Below are 24,822 nucleotides of genomic sequence, written 5' to 3'. Positions count from 1 at the left end.
CTCTCTCTCTCTCTCTCTCTCTCTCTCGGATTTCAGTTTTCAGCTAGTTTTTAATGAAACTGTAATAAAGCAATCATTCTTTCTTTTTTCTATAGGAGGTTTTGGCTAAAAAAAACCTATTGAAAACACACTGAATCCTGAAATTTAGGAGAAATCTCAGTTTAGCACTATATGCATAAGTGGCTTCCTCTCCTCTCCTCCCACTCTCCCCCCCCCCCTGCTCCAGCCTGAGCATGAGGAAATCCAAAGCATCTGCTTCCATCATCAACTTACCACATTTTGCCATTTTGTCCAAACTGGGACATATTCTATGGTTAGTTTTAACTATGGTTTATTCAAATAGATCAAGCTCAGAAACCATGATTTGATCTTGGCTTGTTCTGACAGAATGATAGTTTAAACTAACCACAGTTTGTCCCAGTTTGGATTACACAACAAACTGTGTTTAATTTAAACAGGAAGTGGAGGTTTCTGATGTTCTAGCAGCTGTAATAAAAAGAATGGAAGGTGTGCGTGAGGCTAAGGGTCATTTAGTGTTACATATGAACATGACCGTTGTTTCAGCTGCCTTCTCTTTAAAGGTTTGCTTTTCCAAATAGTTCCCTTAGTATACAGCTTATTTTTAGCTTGAGAATGCAGAACTACTTTGCTGAATGGTAGTCATTATGTATTTAAGTTTTCAATCAAATTTTAAGGTAATACTATTAAACTAATATGCAGCTGATATATGTGGATTTTGGGAAACCGTCACCTGATTCATGCCTTGTTAGTTTTTCCACTGTGCAGGAAATACCTAGGGAGATCATCAATAGACTTTTGCTAAACTGCTCATTATCGGTCAGTTGAAGAATTTGGCTTTTATTTCTTGTTATGCATTATTTTCCACTGAAGAAATTTGTGTCCTTTTGTGCCATGAAATTGTATGCAAGCTCATGATGCTATAAATGCTAAAAATGATAGATATCCTAGAGTAATAATGTATACTTTTTCAGCCTAAATCCATCTACGTACCACAGGAGATGCATTCTTCTGAGGATGATAATCAAGGAACCATAAAAAGATGCCCGGTGTCAGAAAGTCCTGCCAAATCAAGCCCTCAGGTCCCTCCTAGACCACCTCCTCCTCGGTTGCCTCCACAGAAATCTAGTGCTCTAGGTAATGAGTCACATTGAATGTTATAGATTTCTCAAATACTTCCAAGGTAATACAGTTTAATGTTTCATTTTTATGTACATGTTCCAGAAGTAACCCTTTGCAAGCTTCTTCTAACGCAGGCAAGTAGCAAAAATAGTACGTTGGGTGGGGGGAAGCCCTCAAATCCGATTTTGGTGGCTTTCTTCTAAACCTGTTTAAAGCCCCTTAGAATAGGAATAAATTTAAAAGGCAGTCTGTCAGTACTGAGTTCAGGGGATGATCAAGGGTTTGGAAAGAAAGCCGTATGAGGAGAGACTGAAAGAATTGGGCATGTTTAGCCTAGAGAAGAGAAGACTGAAGGGAGACATGATAGCACTCTTCAAATAGTTGGAGTGTTGTCACACAGAGGAGGGCCAGGATCTCTTCTCAATCATCCCAGAGTGCAAGACACAAAATAATGGGCTCAAGTTACAGGAAGCCAGATTCCAGCTGGACATCAGGAAAAACCTCCTGACGGTTAGAGCAGCACAACAATGGAACCAATTAGGTCCATTGGCTCTCCCACGCTAGAGGCATACAGCCATCTGCCAGGTATGCTTTAAGGAGCATTCCTGCATTGAGCAGGGGGTTGAACTCAGTGGTCTTAGAGGCCCCTTCCAACTCTACTATTCTATGATTCTGTATCAGTGATAATGACATGCTGAGGTGTGTTCCAGTCACTGGAGATAAACAAAACTATTTAGTTAGCTAGTTAATTATTACATTTCTTTACTGCCAAATAGCTGAAGCTCTCTGGGCGGTTCACAAAACTTAAAGCCATAAAGCTCAGCAATGTAGTAACACATAATATAGAAACCTTTAAAAGCTTAAAATAGTATAAAGCCCAAGTCAAAACCCAAGTAAAAGCTGGCAGCACAGTAAGGATCTAAAAAGAGAATCGCATTTTTTAAATTGAAAAACTAAAAGGCCTGGGAGAATGAAAAAAGGTCTTCACCTGGTGCTGAGAAGATTACAATAAAGGCACCAGGTAAGCCTTTCTGGGAAGAACATTCCACAACCAGGGTGCCAGCGCTGAAAAGGCCCTTCCTTCGTAGCCACCCATTTGGCAGGGGCACCCAAAGCAGGACCTGTGATCTTAGGGGCCGGACAGATATACATGCGGGTCAAATTATCGGTGTCTATAAAATTCTATCCCTGAACACTTTCAGGTTCTCTTCGTTTTATTGCCCACTCTACCTTGAATGCTCAGGGACAGTAACAAAAGTAACTCCCCCCCCCCACACACACACAGCAGAACAGAATAAACTTTCAACGTAATTGGAATCTCTTCACTATTTCAAACTTATCCCTCAGCCCCAAAGGCAAGCACAGTGCTTTGGTCGAATCTGTAATGAGTTCCGATACTGGGGGTCAAGCACAGTATTCTTTGCACACTTGCTCCTTGACCCTGGTATCATTCAGCAGGTGCCTCCTTTTGTGGATCCTGGAAGTCATAATGGGGCAGATAGATGGGTGGAAAGTTCCTGTAATGTTCTTTTAATCGCTTTTAAACCTTTCTTATGAAGGCAATGGATGGAATTCTGTACAACTAAATGGTGACAGAGAGGGATCTCCTCATCAAGAGCCAAGTGAGAAGAGACACACTAATCTCTCTAGGAAAGACAAGAAGGAAATACTGGTAGGTGAAGCTACATTTATGCTTATCTCTTTCATTGTTTATGGAGAAACTCAAGTTCCTCCGTATTTTCGCAGCATGTTCCTCGCTTGTTCCGTTTCACTAAGTTTCCGGTATTTTGAGTCTACAATATTTTGTACATGTGCATTGGAATACCTGCATATGCTAGAACCCTCTGGATAGGGAAACGAAGGAAATATTTCCAGTATGTATGAAGCAATGCCTTATCACACATACCCGGGGCGCATGTTATTAAACACATGTGAAAGCTTACATATGAGGCTTAGCCTGTTCCCGATTGGTTCTGGCTCAGCTTATAAGTGGTATTGTAGCATTGTAGTTTGTGACTGAAGCTGGTGTTTTTTACCAAAATGCTTCACATTTTAAAATCTGTTTATATGTGTATATTTTTAAAAAATGTTTAAAGCTATAAAAGCTTAATTATAAACATTTTTAGAATTTAAAAACAAATTAATCTATAAAAAAATAGAAACTGGATGTGCTGCTAGTGGCCATTTGTGGGTTTTTTGAGTGCTGTACCATGTGCATTGCCTTGCCTGCATATCAGTACACTTTCTTGTCCCACGCATATGCCCTTCACAAACACAAAAGACAGGAAGGGATGATTCTAGAGCTCACAGGTCCTCTTCCGCTGTGGCCCTGGCTAGCTGCTGTCAGTCCTGTATTGCTGGCCCAGAAACTTTGCAAAAGTTCATTTATGTATTGATTGATTGATTGCATTTCTATACTGCCCAATAGCCGAAGCTCTCTGGGCGGTTCACAAAAATTAAGACCATTCAAAGTATAAAACAACAGTATAAAACCGTAATATAAAATACAATATAAAAGCACAACCAGGCGGTAGAGTGCTCTCCTAAGCTACCCAAGAGGGAGTAACAGATGAGGGTGGAGCTTTTTTAGGCAAAAAGGAGGAGGGGTTTGTTGTTAAAGTAAAAACAAGGACAACTTGCAAGGTGAGTTACTGAAAGCTGACCCACAAGAGTGGGGCAAGGGGGGAGAGAGAGAGGTGAGGCAGCAGGCAGCTTCATCAGGCAGCCCTGATGCTTAAGCATTTGTGGGCAAAGGAGGCAGGGCCAGTGCCAGGCTATTTTGCGCCCTAGGCTAGGTGAGCTACTTTAACACACACATACACACACACACACAAAATGCCAACTTTGATTTTTAAGAACATATGTTTCCTGGAAAAAATAAGAAGCACAAAACTTGAAACTGCTAAATTTATTTTAAAGTGCAAGAAATACATCGTGCCAATTATAGCAAACAAATTGGAAAGGAACGTCTATGGGTCTAAAATACATTATTTAATAGGAATATCACCTCCAAATCATCCCCCCAACTCACACGCGTGCGCACACACACACTCAGCATCACTCACTCCAAACAAACACGCACATGCACCCCATTCACCCATACATTCTCTCTCTCTCTCTCTCTCTCTCTCTTCCGGGCGTGTTCCGGAACTCTGAACGTGGAGCCGCCCCACCCCCACCCCCACCCCAGCGTCCCTGGCTTCGCTTCGGCTGGGCGGGTGCAGGGCACCATCTCGCCCGCCCAGGCCCAGCTGAATTCTTGGGCCGGGCTGGCTCACAGCCAACGTGCGTGAGTGCTGTGCTGTGCCCGCGCCCCTTTTAGCTTGGCGCTCTAGGCGGCCGCCTGAGTGGCCTCTATGGTAGCACCGGCCCTGAAAGGAGGGGAGCATTTGAAGTGAGAAAGCAAACGGGATGGGGGGAAGGTTGGAAGTAAGGAAATGGGAGTGTTGACCTGCCAAGAAGCATGTCAAAGGGAGGGGGAGGGCAGGTCCTCAGCATCAGGGTAAAATTCAACCCGTGTTCTGGAACAATGGCAAAAAAAAAATTCCATGCAGGAGCAGAAGAGTGCAAAAAGCAGACATCTAAACCAGGGAAGGGTGGAGCAGGGGAGTGGCCTGCCTGGCTACCCTACACAAGCATCCAGATAAGAGAGGACACCTAACTAGGACCTTTGGGAGGAAAAGGAGAGGTCTGTGGGCAGGGGAGAGACCAAGCAGGGCTTCTCCTTTGCACGAGAGCACACGTGAAGGACAGTGAACATGGGGTTCTGGCAGTCCAAGACCAGTTAGCTTTGAAAAACTGAACAACCTTCACGACTGAAGCAGGGCTTCCAGGTGAAAAAAAAGGGATAATAACTGCCTGTGCTCTTCTGAATAGAAGGTTACTCTGCATAGCTGTGTGCCCCTGTTAGTTATTAGGAAAGCCTCGGGTTCAGATTTATATTTCCGAAACCTCAGTGGCCGTTTTCTGATGAAACTTCCACTTAGTGCACCGCCCTAGGATTCCTTTAAGGTGAAAGAACCTACAACTCCCAGCATGCACTGCTTGGGAGGGAGGGACTTATCGGGGTCCATGAACAGCCGCCATTTGTGGCCCCGCTGCCGCAATCGCCCGCACACCAGCACAGTTGCCAGCCTGCCCGTGTGATCCAGGACACACAAGGCCCTGGATGGGTCACTGCACGTTCCACGAGCGTCCTGCAGCTGCAAGCTTCCCCCTGAGAGCCGCCTGCTTCTGAAAAGGCTGGGAAGAGCAGCTGCTGTTAGTTATAGGACCAGCCCTATTATTAGGCCGAGTGAGGCATTTATCTCTGACAGTGATGCTGGGAGGCAGCAGCAGCAACGTGTGGAAAGAGAGAGAGCTGTGTGCCACGCTGCCTGTCCCTCTGCCCCTTAAGCTAATAATGGAGGATGCTGTCCCATTCCCATTATTGAAGTCAGATTCAACTGCCAGTCCGGCTGGCTTTTGTATATTGCATGGGACAGGAGGCCATCTTGTTCTTCACCTTCTTGGACCGGCCCTGGCTAATTGGAAGGTCACGCAAGAATTCAGGACTCCCAGTAACCAACTAATAAGTGACAAAGTGTTCTCCTTATTGCATTTGGATATGAGGAACGTGTGGCTCTTCTTCTGTGCCCAAAAGCTCCTTCGCCTGAGGCAAAGAAGGCCAGGACGCTGTCTTGCCCGTATCAGAAGGGGCGAGTGACTGGTCCTACAAACAGACCCTGTCTCAGCCATTGCAGTTAGCCATTAACAGACTTGAGAGACAAGTTGAGAGTGGGGACAACCTGCCCTTGGTGTTGCCTGGTAACAAATGTTGGTTGAAACACGGCTGTAAGAAAAGTGGGTGGTTGTTTTTATATATATGAATAAGATGTTCTGGAATTGGACAGATGTATGGATTTTTGTAGTTCATTGTATGTGTTTGAAGTAGCTTTAGGTTTAGCTTTAGGTAGGGTAATCTAATGGTCATTTGTGTCTACTACTTCAACTGCAAAGTCCGTGCCTAGTAGAGTTGGTGTAGCATGGAGGAGGCTGTGAAACTAAGCTACAAATCAGGAAGTCCTTGATTTGAATCTTGCCTCTGTCAGGAACTCCCTAGGTAGCCTCAGGCCAGGGATAGGGAATGTGTGTCTCTCCAGATGTTGTTGGACTGCAATTCCTATCATGCCTCACCATTGGGCTGTGCTAGCTCGGGCTGATGCAAGTTGCAGTCCAACGACATCTGGAGAGCCAGATGTTTCTCCACCACTGCCTTAGGGAAAACACTCACTCTCTGCTTCAATTTCCCCCCTTCCTCCATCTGCAGAATGGGAAATAACAATACTGGTTTACTTTATAGGGTTGTTGTAAGGGTTACGACTAAATGACGCATCTGAAACACTTTGAAAGCTTGAAACCGTTATTGTATTGGAGCATGATGGCTATAGTACATGCAGGGGGTGACAGACAATGGTTGGCATTGGTAGCTAAGCCAACACATGGAACCATCATGACCCTGCTCTTCCCTTGTCCCTGACTTTATGCTGCACCTCCGTATGAAGTCAGAAACAATCTCCTGCTCTTCCCAGTTCAAGTTTATGGATCATCACTGCAAGCCCAGTGATGATCCATAAACTGTAGAGACTCTCGGCACTCCTGTTTCCAATTCCAAACTCGGATCAGGGGATTATTTTGGCTCTGGTTTGCCTAAGCTCTAGGCTTCTTCCCCAGCTTGGAGCTGGAGAGGAAGTGGGGATGCAGCCCCATAGCTGTGCTGCAAATCTGAGCACAGCAGAATTGTGAGAACGGTCCCCAGTTCCAAGAGGAAAGCTGGGACTCCTCTCGTCACACTCGCCAGGAGATGATGGGACACCTGCTCCAGTGAGCAGAGTTGTGGGGCCCTGAGCACACGTTTGCCCTCTGCTCCTTCATTGCGCATGTTGTTGCAAAAAGCTCATCTTTAAAACTCGTAATTTGAATGTACTGTTTTCTTTCCTAGAAACCAATTAGTAATGGTCTCCCTCCCACGCCACAAGTGCATGTAAGTATTACATTCTGAACAAGGTGAACTATTCAAAGTAATTAAAATGCTGTCTAAGGGCGTGGTTGAATTCAGCTTCTGTTTAAAGATTAAACACTCGTACTCGGCATTAGAAATATTGTGCCTGTTGGAACAAATATGTAGTTGAACTGGTTTTTAACTAGTTGTAGAGAAGCAATCGCTTCATAGGGGTCAGGGTGACATTGATGTCTCTCCCAAAATATGTTTAGTTATTTCAGTAACAAAAATGGTTTTATGCCGCCTTCTGACAATTCCAATTCACATGTTCTCTCTTGCGCATGTGTAGCTTGGGATGCCTTGTTTGCTTTGGTCTTCTGTAGCTAAAGACCTGTGAGTGCCAGTACTCTGGTTGTCTGAAGAGTGTGTGTGTGCATAGCACATTTGAGTGGGGGAGAGATGGGTGCTTGTAATATTTGGGAGCATTGCAGTGGTGACTTAGGAATGAAACTAGAGGGCATAGCCTCGGTACTATTACAGATTATTGTAATACCTGTTGCCACTGTAGCTCTCTTAATGACTTGAATTTGCATCCCAATTATATTTATAATCTTAACTAAGTAAATTTCTAGAACCTTGTAACATACTGTTTATCTCCCACCTATTCTTGTCAAAATTAGCTGTTGTTACTCATTACAAGAAGAAGTAAAAAATATTAGTCTCTCATATGTACTGCAATATTATATTGTGATTGCAAAATGCGACTGGCTGCATAGGAAGTCAGATGTCTTATTTGGTAACTTTCTAAATTAAATACCACTTAGTAAGTCTGCTTGAACTGTAAGATGTCTTTTAGGCTGGAATTCTATTTTAGGAGGAAATTGAGTCAACAATTTTAAGATCCCACCTGGTTTAGCATATTTTGATTACTAGAAATGTTGGAGAGCAAGCTGGAGAATTCAACAACACCATCAAATGCAGTTTCAATATTCATTCCTTTAGGGACAACTTGCCCTAGTTTCTTCTCCTTAGCTTACATTATTAGGTTTTAAATTCTGAGATTATAATAGAGGATTTTGTCCTGAAACCTAATAAAGTATGGTCTTCTCCAAAACTTTCAATTTCCTTCCATATACTTCTAAAGATATCCCTCTCACAGAGGTCATGAGAGATGAAAATTCCTACTTTGTATACTTAAGGAGTAAGAGATGATAAGATACAAAAATCTATTCCCCCCCCCACATATTTGTCAGGATCAGGCCTGTTCTCCCTAGTGTGGGGGACGGGGTTTCAGAACCTGAATCTGACTCAAAGGCTGAAGGGGAAGAAGAAGATGTACACCAGTCTAGAGAGGAAGTGGGGGAGGAAATTATCCAAGACTCTTCAGGAATCGAGGAGGAATCTTCCCAGGAGCTTATCAGGCAGGATATTTTAAATGATGTGTTTTTATTTTTCACAGATGGGCGCTTGCTTTTCAAAAGTTTTCAATGGATGTCCTTTAAAGATTCATTGTGCAACTTCGTGGATAAATCCTGATACAAGAGGTAATAATCTCATGTAAACTTTCTTTACGATTTTGTAATCATAATGCAGTCTGTTCCTCTGAGCCAAGATGAAAAAGGAACTTTTAAACCATTTTGTAAAAGTTCTGGTTGCCCCCAGGGACCCAACATCCTTCTCCTATGTGTTGCCCTCTTTCTCAGTTACTTCTTGTGAAACCATGACCAGGATTCTCTTTTAAGCTGTTATTCCATCAGTAGGCTTTCTTTTCTGATGGTTCAAGTGTCAACACAGTCCCTTATGGAATGATTTATTAAACCAGTATGGATTCCTCAGGCAAACGGCTATCCAAGTATAATTGCAGTCTTCTGCAAACAGGGCCTTTCAGACAACATGCTAAGCCATGGTTAGGTTGCTAACCCTTTTGCAGCAAATGGTTAGTGAACGTGTTTAAGCCATGGTTATGAAGGCAGCATGGTTAGGAATGGTTCACACAACATGCTAAGCCATAATGTTTAGCTCAAAATGTTTAACTTAGTGTGTGGTCTGAACAGGGTCACAGTTTTCTCCAGGTTGCCTCTGTAAATGTTGTGCTTTGGCTCAAGATCGTGCTTCCAATTTGGCTCTTCATTCTGTTGGGGGATTTTAACTGTCTTGAATAATCATCCTTCATGAACTTGCTGCATCACTATTCAGCTCTGACTTCAGATAATTTTAAGAATGAGGCCAGATCTTACATGTGCAGTAGAACAAAATGGTAGAGTCTTGGAGTGTGAGAGTGAATTGCTCCACCCGACTGCAGTTTGGGGATACCATTTTTGAATGCACTCTCGCTTAAAACCTCCCTGCAAGAAGAAGAAAAATCCTAGTACATCAGGGAGAGAAGTTGCAGCCCAGCCTGTCCTCTCTCTTGTTTTTCTTTTCTTCTTGCAGCGAACTACTTCTTCTTCTTCTTCTTCTTCAACTTAGGGGAGAGCATTCAGAAACGTGATACTCCACCTGCTGATCAGAAAGTGGCTACTGCAGTAATACTTGGTTGTATTACATATACAGACATAGTTAAATTTACATAGCACTAGCTCCAGTATAAAGCAAACCTTACATCGCTGATAGTTGTTTTCCTCATTATTGTTTTCCTGGCTAGCTTCTGGACAAGACAGAAAATGGTCCCGTCCCACTGTCCTTCTAATAAATAAGGAACTAGTTCTGAATTGTGGCTATAGTTAAATATTTTCATGGAAAGCCTAAGTGGCTTGGTATCAAAATACCATAAGGTCAGCCTTCTCCCACTTGAGCCTGGCTGACTGTTGAGATCTTCCTCAGTGGCCTTTCTCCATGCCTTCAGAAGTTAGGCAGATGGAGTGGGGTCCTTTTCAGTGGTTTTGTCATTATCCTCCAGCCCCCAGCAAAGATCTTTAGCTATTTTGTTTGTAAGACTGGTTGAGTCCGGGAGTCCAACAGACTCCCTTGTGTCTGTCCCCCTGGATCCAGTCGGGTGCCTGCAGCGCATTTGCGGACCAACACCCCGAGCGCCCACAAGGCCCAATGAGTGTTCAGCAGCCATCTGCCCTCCTCTGGAGCCTCCATTGTGCACCTCAATGGAAGCTCCGGAACGTACATATTTCCCCCTGTTGTGTAAATGGCAGCCGTAAAGGCCCTAATTACGCAACGGGGAAATATGTAATTTCCAGAGTGAGGTTGGACAGCTTCCAAGCCCTTGTCAGGCCTCGCTGAGCCTCAAAAGGAGCTTGCGCGGGCACAGCCCGACAAGCAGGGGCGGGGCAAGTGTCCGACGAATTAGACATGGGTGAGTTTACCTATCCCTAGTTCAGATAGTAACCTAAACCAGAATCAATGGCTAATTTTATGTGGGCCCTAGAATTTCCAGGCTCTCCTGTAACTCTTCCTTCACTGTTCTTGAGCCCCATGTTCTTACCCATCCCTGTTGTAGGAAAAGAGAAAAGCAATTCTTTTTTAAAAGAAAGAAAGATATATAGAGAGAAGGGGGGGGAGAGATGTGGGACGGGGAGCGGGGAGAAGGGAGAAGACCGCTGGCATACAGCCCAGAGCAGATTACCCTTGAGGTAATGTAGCCCATAAGAAAAGAAAAAAGCTTCTCCTTTTTGTTCAATCGTGGAACTTGAGGCAGTGGACGTGGGATTCCCAGGTGGTCTCCCATAGAAGCACTGTTCATCCCCCAGACCTGCTTTGCTTTAGCTAGGTGGTTGCTTCTTGTACTTTCAGACTATGCGCAGAGTAACCCACAGTGTTAACTCAACTTTGTGCTAGCGGATGTCTACTCGTGCAACAAGACTTTCTCTCTGTCTCCTCCACACTGACCAAAAATTCACTTTGGAGGTTTTCCCAGCCCTCTGGAGCCTATTTTGAGGTGGGGAGGGGTTGCAGGGTGAAAGGAGACCCCCCCACCCCCGTTTCTACTGACGGAACTGTTCCTATCAGTGAAAGAACAGCGCTGGAGATTGCCAACAGTTATACATTACATATGAACTCAGGGAAATGTAGTTCATTCTAACCAAAGTTAATTAAATCCGACCAGATCATGGACGGTTAATTTGATTAGAACAAACCACAGTTCCTCAGCTTAATGTGTACAACACTGGTTTGTACCAAAGTATACTAAAGTACTGGAACCTGGGTTCATCCCTTGAAGTTGACTGGTCGGTGATTCAGGACAGATAAAAGGAAGTCCTTCTCCACAAAGCGCAGTTAAACTGTGGAATTCACTACCACGAGATGTAGTAATGGCCACCAATGTGGATGGTTTCAAAAGGGTGGGTGGGTGGATAAATTCTTGGAGGAGAAGGCTAACAATGGCTACCAGTCCTGATGGCTCTTTGCTACCTCCAGTATCAGAGGCAGTAAGCCTATATACACCAGTTGCTGGAGAACATGGGCAGGAAGGTGTTGTTGCACTCGTGCTCTGCTTGTGGCTCCCTGGTCAACAGCTGGATGGCCACTGTGTGAACCGAGTGCTGGACTAGATGGACCCTTGGTCTGATCCAGCAATGCTCCTCTTATGTTCTTGTGTTCTAAAATGAAATTAGAAGATTTCATTCTCCTCTGGTCACCTAAACCAGGCCTAAATGTTTTAACCTGGGTGATATCCTACTCTATTCTTAACTTGTATATTTAATTATAATTCATTGGCTTAAATCTGTTAACTACTCTGAGATGCTTTTGCTTAATAAAGTGAGACATTTTAATTAATTTGTGTGTGTGTTTTTATAGACCAGTACTTGATATTTGGTGCTGAGGAGGGTATTTACACCTTAAACCTTAATGAGCTCCATGAAACCTCAATGGAACAGGTTTGTGTTCAGGTTTTGCTTTTCCTGCATAGTGGCGTGAAATGTTCAAATCGAAGACTTGTTTCACAGTGTAGCCCAACATATTTTGTTTCAGATCTTAAGTATTTGTTTGAGTTAATGTTGTATTAGGCCTTGCTTTTTGAGTTTGAAATTTTCTAGGTCTAGTTTTTACCTATTTCTGAGAGTAAAGACAATGAAAAAAGTCTAAACTTGTGACATTTATGAATCTCCGTAATTAGAAATCCCCCAGATCTGTGAATAATGCACTTATAAATTCATCCTGAATCTTAATAAGTTCAAAGGAGAGACAAATTCGGATGAATGCAACATTTGAGAAAGTGGCTTGAGTGTAGCCAGAGGAAACTAATAAGAGGCAGCCCTGTTTTTCATTTTGGAGAGTTTATTTTATATGCTACAAATTTAATTTAGTATTTGTACGTTGCTTTTTCAAATCTGTTCTGGATGGGGTTCTGCTTTCCCTGAAGGAGCAGGTTCATAGCTTGGTGGTACTCCTGAAGCCATCTTGGTCACTTAACACTCAGGCGATCTCAGTGGCTTGGAGAGCCTTATACCAACTTTGGTTGGTGGCTTAGCTATGCCCCTGTCTGGACAGGGATAACCTCTGGGTAACCTCCAAGTTAGATTACTACAATGTGCTCTACGTGGAGCTGCCTTTGAAGATGGTTCAGAAAGTTCAGCTTGTACACAATGCAGCGGCCAGATTCATAATTGAGACACGAGGTCCGGACGTAAAGCACCAGTTGTGGCATCCATTTGCACTGGCTGCCTGTACATTTCTGAGCCCAATTCAAGGTACTGTTTTTGACCTCTAAAGCCTTACGTAGATTGGGATTGCAATATCTGGCAGAGCTCCTCTCCTGGCATGAAACTACCCAGATATTACACTCATCATCTGAGGCCCTTCTCCAGGTGCCTTCTCTGAGAGAGGCTTGGAAGGTGGCAACAAAGAAGAGGGCCTTCTGGGTGATGGCCCCTTGACTTTGTAACTTTCTCCCCAGTGAGGCTGGTCTGGCACCAACTTTGTCATCTTTTTGGTGACAGGTTAAGGCTGTCTTCTACTCTCAGGCATTTGGTAGCATAGGATAGGTGTTTACTTGGGATTCCTTATTGTTGATTGTTAAAATGATTTAGGGGTGGGGTGGGTGCGTGCATATATTCATATGTAACTGGTTTTTTATATTTACAGTATTGTATTTTTAAGGTTTTAAATTTTTGTAAACCAGCCGAAGAACTTTGGCTATTGGGTGGTATAGAAATGTAATAAGTGAAATGAAATGAAAATATCAACCTAATATCAAAACACAGTAACTCATCGAGAAAAATATATGTCTAATTAAAGAAACCTAAGAGCAATAAACCAACAGCGTAAAAATAGGAATAATCCAGAATGTAAAGTGGTACTGCACATTCAAAAAGCTAACCATGACTAAGGCATACCAAAACCCAGTCACTCCATAAGACACACATTGTGTCTGCTCTCACCAGAGACCTCCTTACCTCCTCAGCTCTCACCCAGGCAACATAACCATTCTCAACCTCTCTCATAGGAGAAAGTACAGCCAGTATTTTGGAGTTAAAGATCAGGGTGCAGCAACTCAAAACAGGAAGCCCCTTTTGGGTTACACTTAAGGGGTAACCTGGTGGGGGAGCAATCCTGTGAGAATACCAGACCCCTGGAAATGGCTGTTGAGCCCTGGCCCAGACCCTCTGGGATGCGGCTTCCTCACCTGGTCTAGCTGGACAAGACCCTTCTAAGCTCAGCTTCACTTATGCCACTGTGAGGAGCAAAGAAAAGGTGGTCTTTTCTCACGCTTGGTGCTAGCCATTTGGTTATCTTACAAGCCTCCTAGGCCCAGCCTGGTTCCCTCCAGCTGTATTGGACTGTTACTCCCATCAACTTCTGCTAGCCATGATGGGACTTCTAATCCAACACATTTGGAGAGCACTAGGTTGGAGAAGGCTGTTAAATGATAAGACATGCTCAACTAATGTTATTTTTAAGTTTGTATTGTATGTATTGTTAAGTGTGCAGCGCCCTGGGAACCTTGTACTGAAGGGTAGCTTATAAATTAACCAAATAACAAATTACATAAGTGTGTTAGATAGCTGCAGGGCACTTCATCAAATAACAATTTCTTAAGTCGTCATCTCGTTTAGAAATGACTTTCCTGACATTTTCTCTTATCAGCTATTTCCCCGACGATGCACATGGCTGTATGTAATGAACAATTGCTTATTATCAATATCTGGTAAGACCTTCTTTTGTATAATTTGGCATGTAGACGTCTGTGCTTATAAATGTCATTTAACTTTTTAAAGCATATTTGCCATTTTGTTTACAGGTAAAGCCTCTCAGCTTTATTCCCACATTTTGCCAGGATTGTTTGATTACGCACGGCAAATGCAAAAGTTACCTGTTTCTATACCAGCACACAAACTTCCCGACAGAATACTTCCCAGGTAAATAAAGATTTGTTTTAGATTCCCATCTTACTTTCTTTTGTTTCTTTTTAAACTGGAATCCCAAATGTGACTCGAAAATGCTACTTTTTTTCTTTCTTTTAAGTAACTGTTTATGAAATTTAAATCATAAAAGAAATGGGCCTATGAGAAGAGATTGTGGGGAGTGAGATGAAATTGAAAAGAACTAGAAATTTAAAATACGTGATAGAGTTTTTAAAAATTGGGTTGTATCCAGTTGGCATCTCTCAGTTGATGGAAGGTTCTTTGATCCAGCAGAGATGCCCACTGGAGGGAGGGAGGGAGAAGTAATTTTTGGCAATCCTCCCAGTAACCCCCAATGCATCCCCCATGTCCTCCAGATGGTTTGGGGGACAAACACTGTGGGAGGTGGTATAGGTGGATGCAGTCGGGGGACAGGGAATCACCTAAAAATTGCCCCTGCCTTCCTCCAGTGGGAACCTCTGCTGGATCAAAGAGCTTCTGTGTCAGTACAGAGACACCAGTTAGATGCAACCCCATTGAAACACAAAATACTGGCTTGGATCCACAGAAGTGCCAGCAAAAGCAGGCTGGCAGAATGTGACTTTCCCACTTACCTGAGATCACCTGCATGGGGTGGCTGTAATACAAAATGCTGAGGCAGAAGGGGGGATCCCTGAAATTCAGGCAGAGGCACCTGACATCAGCAGGATCTTTTCACTTATACGGTAATCAGAATGTGAAGAGAACTGCCCCAGCAGGGCACTGGAATGGAGCTACCTACAGACAAAGTAGTGGTGAATGTGTGTGTGTGTGTTTTTAAATATTTGAGACTTCTCAGGTATGCAGAAACATACTAATTTTTTAAAAATAGACACATACACAAATCGGGATGGGGGAACCCTCTGAAATATGAGCAAAGTTATACTAAAGGAGGCAAACAGAAGAAGAAGAAGCAAAAATAAAATTCCTTTCCCCAAACATTCCTTGAAAGATTTCTGATAAAATCTGTTCAAGAATGGCAGAAATAATGAAATCATTTGGAACTGAAAGAAAACAAGCACAGTAAAATAGCAGGCGAGGTGTGAAGGAAAAGAGGTTTAGGTATCCCAGATTTAATATGGTATTACTGGGCCACCAGACTATTATGGGTATTACAGTGGTTTAAATAGTAACAACATTAATATTTTTCCCTGTAGAAGCAACTGCCATCAAAACAGATTAAAAATGTTTACTTTAGATATCAAAAAGTAAAATAAAGTTGTATTGTACAGGTGAGAACTTTATAATTCATGTTTAAAAGGCATAAGTGTAAGTAAAAAATTAGTGCCTAAAGTTTCTACATTAGCATAATTCATAAAAGATGAGGATTTTAGTTTGGGTAGTTATTCATGGTGTGTTAAATGGAAAGAAAAAGAAACAGATTAAATGTCAAAGTATAGTAAAAATGCAGTGATGCTAACAATTCGGAGAATTAATTCATATTATGAAAATAAGACCTGTTTAATTCCTTTTTGATGAATATAGTATTGGTTGTGTGAAAACACAACTTGAGAAATTAGTGCAGCGAGGAATAAGTTAAGTTAATATTTAAATTATATAGGATACTTAATACCTGGGACTCCAAATAAATGTACCTAAATGGGGCACACGTATAAAAAAATGACCATTCTTAAAGAGTGGACGTTTTTATTTACAAAATAAAAATTGCTTTCATGTTGCCGCTAATTATCTAGAGAACTGCTAGGTTTTTTTAAATGATTAAACGGGAAAAAATATGCTTAGAAAATAGGGGGTGAAATACTAATATTTATCAGAGATTATGGGGGAAGGAATTGGACTTTTCCCTCCCTTAATTTCAACAAGGAAAAAAAGTCTCTACTAGACAGCACAAGGAAGAGGGAGAAACTTAAGTGTGATGAGCGTTTAATACCGCTTTCTACACGCTGTTCTGCTCAAATTGAGGTTTGGTTGAGCAGTCTGCTGTGCCCCACTGTAGCACTGCAGTACTTAGGTTTGGAGCTGACAATTCAGCATTTTGGAGGACAGATTTATTATTTATTTATTTATTTATTTATTGCATTTTTATGCCGCCCAATAGCCGAAGCTCCCTGGGTGGTTCACAAAAGTTAAAACCATTCAAAGTATAAAACTAACAGTATAAAAACAGGATATGAAATACAGTATAAAAGCACAACCAGGACAAAATCAGTAGCAGTGCAGAAATACAAATTTAAAACAGCAAAGTTAAAACAGCAAAGTTAAAATTGAATTTATAGACTATTAAAATGCTGAGAGAATAAAAAGGTCTTCACCTGGCGTCTGAAAGAATATAGTGTAGGTGCCAGGCGAACCTCCTTAGGGAGCTCATTCCACAGCTGGGGTGCCACAGCAGAGAAGGCCCTCCTCCTGATTAGCCACCTGCCTCACTTCCCTTGGCAGGGGGTCACGGAGAAGGACCCCTGAGGATGACCTTAGGGTCTGGGCAGGCACATATGGGAGGAGGTGTTCCTTCAGATATCCTGGCCCCAAACTGTTTAGGGCTTTAAATGTTAATACCAGCACTTTGACCTGCTCACTCCTGAATGCTGTACCCTTCAGATGGTGGTCCACCTCCCCACCTGCCCCACTAACACCTCCCTCTTCTCAGTAATTGGTTTGGAGCAGAAGGAGGCTGGGCTCCATCAAGAGATCTCAACTTGCTGTTAATTTGTGTTTTTCTTTATACTAGGAAGTTTGCAGTTTCTGCAAAAATCCCAGACACCAAATGGTGTCAGAAGTGTTGTGTGGGTAAGTAAAGATACTATCTAATAATCTCACTGCATACATCTCTTCTAGTAATTTGCGCCTGCGTGACTTTGGGGACAAAATGGCTGGCTTGGAGTGTCACATTTGTAACCTTATGAAACTATGTTTTAATCCCATTATATATTAATAGTTATCAGATGACTACTTACTCACTTATTCTGGATATTGATATATTTTATGAATATATATGTATGTTTAGTCTTTATCTGTCTGTGTGGATTCTAAGATCGGCATATCTCACCTTATGTGCTGGCCTTAAAGTACACAGCCAAGGATATATCAGTAGGTGGTGGCAGCTGGCTATTTTAGGGAGTACTAGGGAAAGTCTGGACCTAGTGACTTCTAGGGGCAGGGCTTATGGAGAACCCCTAGATACGTCAGTCCTTTGGGGGGGGTGTTTCCTGATAGAGCATGCCCAGACTCAGAATTTTGCCCCCCGCGCTTGGATATTAAACATGTTGGCACAATCTTGATGCTTCAGCAGTCCACCATGCATAGGATGTACAGTTACAGTGATGAAGGTTGTGTATGTGAAATATTGACCATTGTACAACTGTTTTAACTCCAATGCCAGAGTAATACTGTCCCCCAGTAAATAGCACTTTATTTTCTGTGTTCGCTAACGGTTTAAACCTATTCCCAGATGAGGCAAAACATCCTACAACACTTGTTCTGGCCTACAAAAACTTGATATAGGCCTTGAGACAGTGGTAACCATGGTCTGAAGCTTGTCATCTTGCGGAGATACATTTTTCCCTTTATAAAATTCTGGGCTTAATCCACAGTACATCTTGTGCTGGTGTCACTGCCACATTCAGGCAGCTGAGTCCTAGCAAACAGGGAAGACAGATACCCATTCCCTGCCAGGCAATTTTGCAAAACTTGGATCTACGTGCCAGGAATGGAGGCGCGCCTGTGACAGTTCCAAGCTATCTCATCTCCTTCCCATGTTTGCTGAGGCTTTGGATGCCTTTGTTGGTGCACCAGTTGAGGAGAAATGCCTCAGTGCCAAAACAGAAATCTTTTGTGAATCAGTCCCTAGAACATATTTACCTTTTGTGTGTGCTTTACTCTAAGGTGTTTTATAATTTCTCTCTCTTTTTAGTGAGGAATCCTTACTCGGGACACAAATACCTTTGTGGGGCTCTACAGACTAGCATTGTTCTCTTAGAGTGGGTTGAACCAATGCAGAAATTCATGTTAATCAAGGTAAGTTCCCTTTCAAAAGTTCCCCTAATCTAAGAATTACTCGCTGCAGAAAATCTTTTTTTTTTCTCTTCATATTTTAGTAACGATCAACTTGAAGGTTTTGTAAGATGTTTGTGTTGTTGTTATTGCTGTTGTTGTTATTTTCCATCTCTCTAAAAAAAAAACCCACCTTCGGGCAGTTAGTTAAATCCATGAAATCTCCCCATATAACAATCAGTGACTGCAATCTAAAAGCAAAACACAATCCAACAGCCGAGTATCAACCTAGCCCTCAGATGCCTGCCAGAATAGGGTATTCTGTATACAGGCGGGGTATAAATTGAACAAGTGAGAATAGATGGGTTCTGCATGTCTTTCTAAAAACCAACAAGCGTCTTCTCAGGCAACTCATGCCAGCTTCTCGGGGCCACACAAAAAAGGCCTTGCAGCTGTGCTGACTATTACCCTTCATAAGAACGTAAGAAGAGCCCTGCAGGATCAGGCAAAGGGTCCATCTAGGCCAGCATTCTGTTAACACCGTGGCCGACCAGCTGCCCACGGGAAACCTGTAAGCAGGACATGAGTGCAACAGCATCCTCCTGCCCATGTCCCCCAGCAACTGGTGTACATAGCATTCCTGAATTTTAGTTTGCATTTTGAAAAACGTAAGTAGAGCCATGCTGGATCGGACCAGGCTCTATCTAGTACAGCACTCTGTTCACACAGTGGCCCACCGGTTGTCAACCAGGGAACCACAAGCAGGACATGAGTGCAACATAACCCTCCCACCCATGTTCCCCGACAACTAGTACACCTGCCCTGGAGCCGGCATAGTGACCTCCCACGTTATGCCCTGGGTGGCGCAAGCCAGCAGGGCCTCGGAAGTGGCAGCTCCTCTGCCATGGATTCACACTTCACCCCCAGATAGCTCTGTCCATGTATTTTTTCATAGGAACATAGGAAGCTGCCTTATACTGAGTCCATCTAGCTCAGTATTGTCAACACTGACTAGTAGCAATGGCTGTCCAGGATTTCAGGCAGCAGTTTTTCCTCACCTTACCTGGAGAAGCCGAGGGATCAAACCTGGGACCTTCTGCATGCAAAGCAGGTGCTCTGTCACACTGAGCTATGGCCCCTTCCTGACATGAGTTCAAGTGGATCAAGTAGATCAAGACCTCTGCAAGTGCAGGAGGTTGCTAATAACTGGGGGTCTTGAATGTTTAAAGCCTTGCCACCCAGTGTTCTCAGACACAGATTCTGGGCTGTAAAGAACTTCGGGAAATGCTTTTGGATGGTGGTGTTTTGGTACTGACATCAATGGCAAAATCTATATAAAAAACTTAATTTATTCCATGATGTTGTTAAAATAATAATGTATTATACAAACAGTGCCATAACTTCTTTGTGGCTAATACTCTTCTTAATTTAGCACATAGATTTTCCTGTACCTTGTCCACTGAGGTTGTTTGAAATGCTGGTAGTACCTGAACAGGAATTCCCTTTAGTTTGTGTTGGTGTAACTAAAGGGAGAGACTTCAATCAGGTGGTGAAGTTTGAAACTCTCAACCCAAATTCTACCTCTTCATGGTTTACAGAAACAGGTTTGTGAATTACTTGGGTCAGTTTTCCTAATACAGTTAGCTGTCTTAGAGCTCCATCAGACGGGGGAAATCACGGTTCCCTGCTGTCGCTTCTCCACCCCCACTCCTGTCCCACAATACTTCCTCTTTCTTCCCGGAGAAGAAAGAGGAAGTAAACAAAGACCATGTGGCCCATTCAGGGGCTGTTTTTATCACGCTGCTTTTCCTGCAAACAGCAGGAAATGACAGCACATTCTGTTTCCCCAAAAAAATGGATTTTGGGAGGAGTGGGAGGTGCTCAAGAGGCAGTCGGCGTAGTCTGAATGATGCACAAAAATCTGAGTGGGCAGTAGTGAACGTGCAATAAAACACTCGTCTGATGAACACCTTAGTTATAGCATGACCATCATCTATAACAGTAATGGGCAACTTGTAGCCCTGCAAATCTTTTGGCCTGCAACGCCCATCAGACCTAGTCAACATAACCAATGGTGGCTAGGGAGTTTTGGGCTCCGTATGTTTTGGCCTACAAGTTGCCTCCCTATAACTACAGAGATGACTGTTTTTCAGTAGATTTTATTATGATTTTGCTGTTTTCTGGTTTGATTTTTTTTTAATCTAAACACTTTCAGATTCAGGATGCCTAATGCTCTCATTCAAAGATGGTTTATGTGATCAATATAAAGGCTTCTATGCTTCTTTACGCTTCTCTTGGTGTAACATTGGTTCTCGTAGGTTTTTCAAACTAGTCATAGTTTGGAGCTCCAGTGTCCTGTTCAGTTTGTTCCTGAGAGTTTATTGCTCAATGTCATGGCACTTGACAAGTTATATGCAAACCCCAAGGTGGTTTCTCTGTGGTGACTTTCACACCCACAAGTTGCATCATTAGATTTCTCACAGCAAAAGGCCAAACAACATTAGGAAATCCATAATCTCATTTCCTGCTGTTTTCTCAAAATGGTAAATGCAGCCATAGCGAACAGTGTGGGGGACTGGTTCCAGCTGGGGCCATGGCACTGGGAGCAAGTTCCTTTAACCATTTTCCCAATCTGCATTCTCCCCCCCCCCCACCCCACACACACACAAGCACATACTGCTCTTTGCCCTTTAGGGAAGATTTACAGGGAGCTTCAAAAGTTTATTCATTTATTTAATCAGATTTATGCACCACTTACCATATCTAAAATATATCTCTTAATGGTTTACAAGTCAAATGTGAATATACATCATAATAAAGACAAAATGTATCGGATAAAACATTTAAAACGAGAAACTTAAAACACAATAGTTAACAAACTGGGCAGTTCAATCAATCAGGAAATGCCTGGGTAAAGAGATAGGTGTTTAACAGGCACCTAAAACACACTACAGCTGGCACTTGCCAAATACCAGGAGGGTAGGGCCTTTTCTGTGGGTGCCACCACAGAGAAGGCCCGCTTCTGGGTTGACACCAGATGGCAATTTTCAAGTCATGAAGGCCCCCTCCACTGATCTTAGCAGTCACACAACTCTGTTTTGGGGAAGGCAAGTTGCCAGTTCCAGACCAAGCATAAGGGTAACTCCACAGAAAGAGGATTACAGTAAACTAAACGTGGATTTACCAATACATGGGCAACAGTGGCCAAGTTGTCCCTCTCCAGGAAAAGAAGTAATTGACATTTGACCTAGTGAAGCTGGTAATAAGCGCTTTTTGCCGCAGATGTCATTGATGAATCCAGGAACCATCCTCAACCTACCTACCTATTTTTTCTGAGGGAGTGCAGTCCTGTCTAGAACAGGGAAGTTTCCCAATTCTTGTACACAGGAATTGCCCAGTCATAGAGTCTCTGACATAGTAGGATTAAGTCTTAGTTTGTTAGCCCTTACTCAAACCATTACTGTGTCTAGATGCTGGTTCAGCATAGGGATGTACGAGAATTTCGTTTCAATGCCCCCTTCGCAACCTGGAATGCAAATAGGAGTGCATGTTCACTGAGGATGTCAGCAAATTCCTGAACTTACATTTGCAAAACGCAGACTTTAAAACGTGCATAAGTTAAAATGGTCATTTTTTTAAATGCACTCTTTTATATGTTTATGTTTTCAAACTTTAATGAGGGGGAGAAAGTCCACACTTTTAAAAAATGCATTTTAAAATGCACATTTATTTAAGCTGTAAATTCAGAGAATAAAAATTCAGAGAATTTCAGCAAGCTCGAGTATCCCTTGGTCTTCCATCCCTAGTTCTGAATGTGTTCGGCGGCCGCTCTTGATTCAGATGTCACACAGAAATAGAGCAGGGTGTTTACTGAAGACACTTTGCCTCAATGAGATTCATTCATATAGCACCAAACCAACTAGTATCATGTGTGCAAAGGGTTCTGAAAGAGCAAAAACTGGACTGTATGTTTAATCTCTCATACAATTGGAACAGTTATTTAGTTATTTATTTTTATTTACAATATTTATATACTGCTCCCCATTCAAAATTTCGGAGCAGTGTACAAGATATAAAATAAAAAAAGAATAAAACACCTTAAAATAGACTTTTAAAAGAACCAAAATGAAAATTATTAATTGAATTACAGAGCACCTACCTTGAGTTAATATTTACGCATCATTCTAAACTAATCTTGTTTTTGCTGTTCTAGATACTACACAGACAAATGTTGTTCATGTAACCCAATTGGAGAGAGATACCATTTTGGTCTGCTTGGATTGTAAGTGTCGTGTGATCTAGTTGTTCCTATTCAAAAAAGTTGCATGATTTAAGAAAACAGCTGAATGATATGTGATGTTTGTTTTTCAGGCTGTATAAAAATAGTCAATTTGCAAGGCAGATTAAAATCTAGCCGAAAACTGTCTTCAGAACTCACCTTTGATTTCCAGATTGAATCAATAGGTAAGCAAGAGTTAGCCTTTATACTTTCATCAGACAGCTCCTCTAATACCTCATTGTATTATATAACATATAGATGAAACTGTAGTAGTGGGAGGATTAAGTATTCAGTCTTTGATAACACACCGTTCTTTTTAGATAGTTCTTCAGACAGGTGTGGTTTAAAGTAGGTTAAGACAGATCATACATTCCCTTATTTAAAAGGTGCTAGATGTATATTCCTTTAAAAACAAAAAAAGATCGAGGGCAAAAGAAAAATGTTTGACTAAAGCAGTGCCGGGAAAGGACATTATTGAATAAAGTCAGTTTATAAAATACAAACCTTTAATATCCCTCGAAATAAGGATAATAGGTACAAAGGTACAATATACAGAGATAATATCTGAGGTTTGCAATGAGTTCATATGTTACTCATGCATTTTCCCTCTCCGACTTGATCTCTTGGATTTAGGGAATTTTAAAAAATGCTTAGTTAGTACCTTATCTTCATTATTGCATTGAAGTAAAGAAGCTATTGTGGTTTTAAATTTGAGCTTTTACCATTTATCATTTAGATTCCCTTTAACTCAGCCTTCCTCAACCTGGGGCGCTCCAGATGTGTTGGACTGCATCTCCCAGAATGCCCCAGCCAGCTGCTGGGGCATTCTGGGAGTTGTAGTCCAACACATCTGGAGCGCCCCAGGTTGAGGAAGGCTGCTTTAATTCTTGGACATCTAGGATTGTGTCCAGAGTTACATGTGTGTGATAGGACTGGCAGAAGTGGGCGTCCTTGTCCCTCCTCCCTGTGGCAGCCCATGCAAACTCCCCCAAATGCTAAACAAAGGTTGAGGGGGCGCCAGGTGGGAATGGAGAGGTCACCACACCTAAAGAAGGATATTATAGAGCTGGGAAAAGTGCAGAAAAGGGCAACTGACATGATGAAGGGGCTGAAGCATCTCCCCTACGAGGGAAAGTTACATCAACTGGGATTGTTTAGTGTGGAAAAAAGGAGACTTAGGGGAGACATGATAGAGGTGTAAAAAATTATGCATGGTGTGGAGAATGTGGACAGGGAGACATTTTTCTTCCTCTCTCAAAATACCAGAACCCGGGGTCATCCCATGAAACTGATTGATGGGAGATCCAGGACAAATAAAAGGAAGTACTTCTTCACACAGCACATAGTTAAATTATGGAACTCACTACCACAAGATGTAGTGATGGCCACCCATTTAGATGGCTTTAAAAGGGGGTTGGATAAATTCGTGGAGGCAATGACTATTAATGGCTACTAGCCCAGATGGTTGTGTGCTATCTCCAGTGTTTGAGGCAATAAGCCTGTGTGCACCAGTTGTTGGGGAACATGGGTGGGAGGGTGCTGTTGCACCATGTCCTGCTTGTTCATCCCTGGCCGATGGCTGGTTGGCCCCTGTGTGAAAAGAGACTGAAAGAACTGGGCATGTTTAGCCTGGAGAAGAGAAGATTGAGGGGAGACATGATAGCACTCTTCAAATACTTAAAAGGTTGTCACACAGAGGAGGGCCAGGATCTCTTCTCGATCCTCCCAGAGTGCAGGACACGGAATAACGGGCTCAAGTTAAAGGAAGCCAGATTCCGGCTGGACATCAGGAAAAACTTCCTGACTGTTAGAGCAGTACGACAATGGAATCAGTTACCTAGGGAGGTTGTGGGCTCTCCCACACTAGAGTCATTTAAGAGGCAGCTGGACAGCCATCTGTCAGGGATGCTTTAGGGTGGATTCCTGCATTGAGCAGGGGGTTGGACTCCATGGCCTTGTAGGCCCCTTCCAACTCTGCTATTCTACGATTCTATGAACAGAGTGCTGGACTAGATGGACCCTTGGTCTGATCCAGCAGGGCACTTCTTACGTTCTCTAAAAATCAGGTGGAGATTCGTATATGAGGAGAGGAGAGTAAAAGCTTCTGCTTTCGTTTTGGATTAAACCACAGTGCCCTG

The 24,822-nt window shown here is 42.6% G+C and overlaps 2 protein-coding genes across 9 annotated transcripts in view; one reads left to right on the top strand and one right to left on the bottom strand.

The window, feature by feature from the left end:
• Positions 1 to 24,822, bottom strand: part of EIF4A3 (eukaryotic translation initiation factor 4A3) — a 428,365-nt gene that overhangs the window by 64,160 nt on the left and 339,383 nt on the right. The window lies entirely within an intron of this gene.
• Positions 1 to 24,822, top strand: part of MAP4K3 (mitogen-activated protein kinase kinase kinase kinase 3) — a 91,034-nt gene that overhangs the window by 61,831 nt on the left and 4,381 nt on the right. For all 8 annotated transcript variants that reach the window (XM_063123887.1, XM_063123886.1, XM_063123890.1 and 5 more), the window contains 12 exons: positions 993 to 1,155; positions 2,700 to 2,812; positions 7,121 to 7,162; positions 8,580 to 8,664; positions 11,870 to 11,949; positions 14,159 to 14,219; positions 14,313 to 14,430; positions 17,144 to 17,202; positions 18,326 to 18,429; positions 19,838 to 20,009; positions 22,619 to 22,687; positions 22,777 to 22,869. In XM_063123887.1, coding sequence (XP_062979957.1) covers positions 993 to 1,155; positions 2,700 to 2,812; positions 7,121 to 7,162; positions 8,580 to 8,664; positions 11,870 to 11,949; positions 14,159 to 14,219; positions 14,313 to 14,430; positions 17,144 to 17,202; positions 18,326 to 18,429; positions 19,838 to 20,009; positions 22,619 to 22,687; positions 22,777 to 22,869 — 1,159 coding nt within the window. The remainder of the gene's footprint in view (positions 1 to 992; positions 1,156 to 2,699; positions 2,813 to 7,120; positions 7,163 to 8,579; positions 8,665 to 11,869; positions 11,950 to 14,158; positions 14,220 to 14,312; positions 14,431 to 17,143; positions 17,203 to 18,325; positions 18,430 to 19,837; positions 20,010 to 22,618; positions 22,688 to 22,776; positions 22,870 to 24,822) is intronic.

Source organism: Elgaria multicarinata, chromosome 4 (assembly GCF_023053635.1).
Source record: "Elgaria multicarinata webbii isolate HBS135686 ecotype San Diego chromosome 4, rElgMul1.1.pri, whole genome shotgun sequence".
NCBI lineage: Eukaryota > Metazoa > Chordata > Lepidosauria > Squamata > Anguidae > Elgaria > Elgaria multicarinata.
The sequence above is the reverse complement of the archived record's forward strand: the minus strand, read 5'-3'. Positions and strand labels throughout refer to the sequence as shown.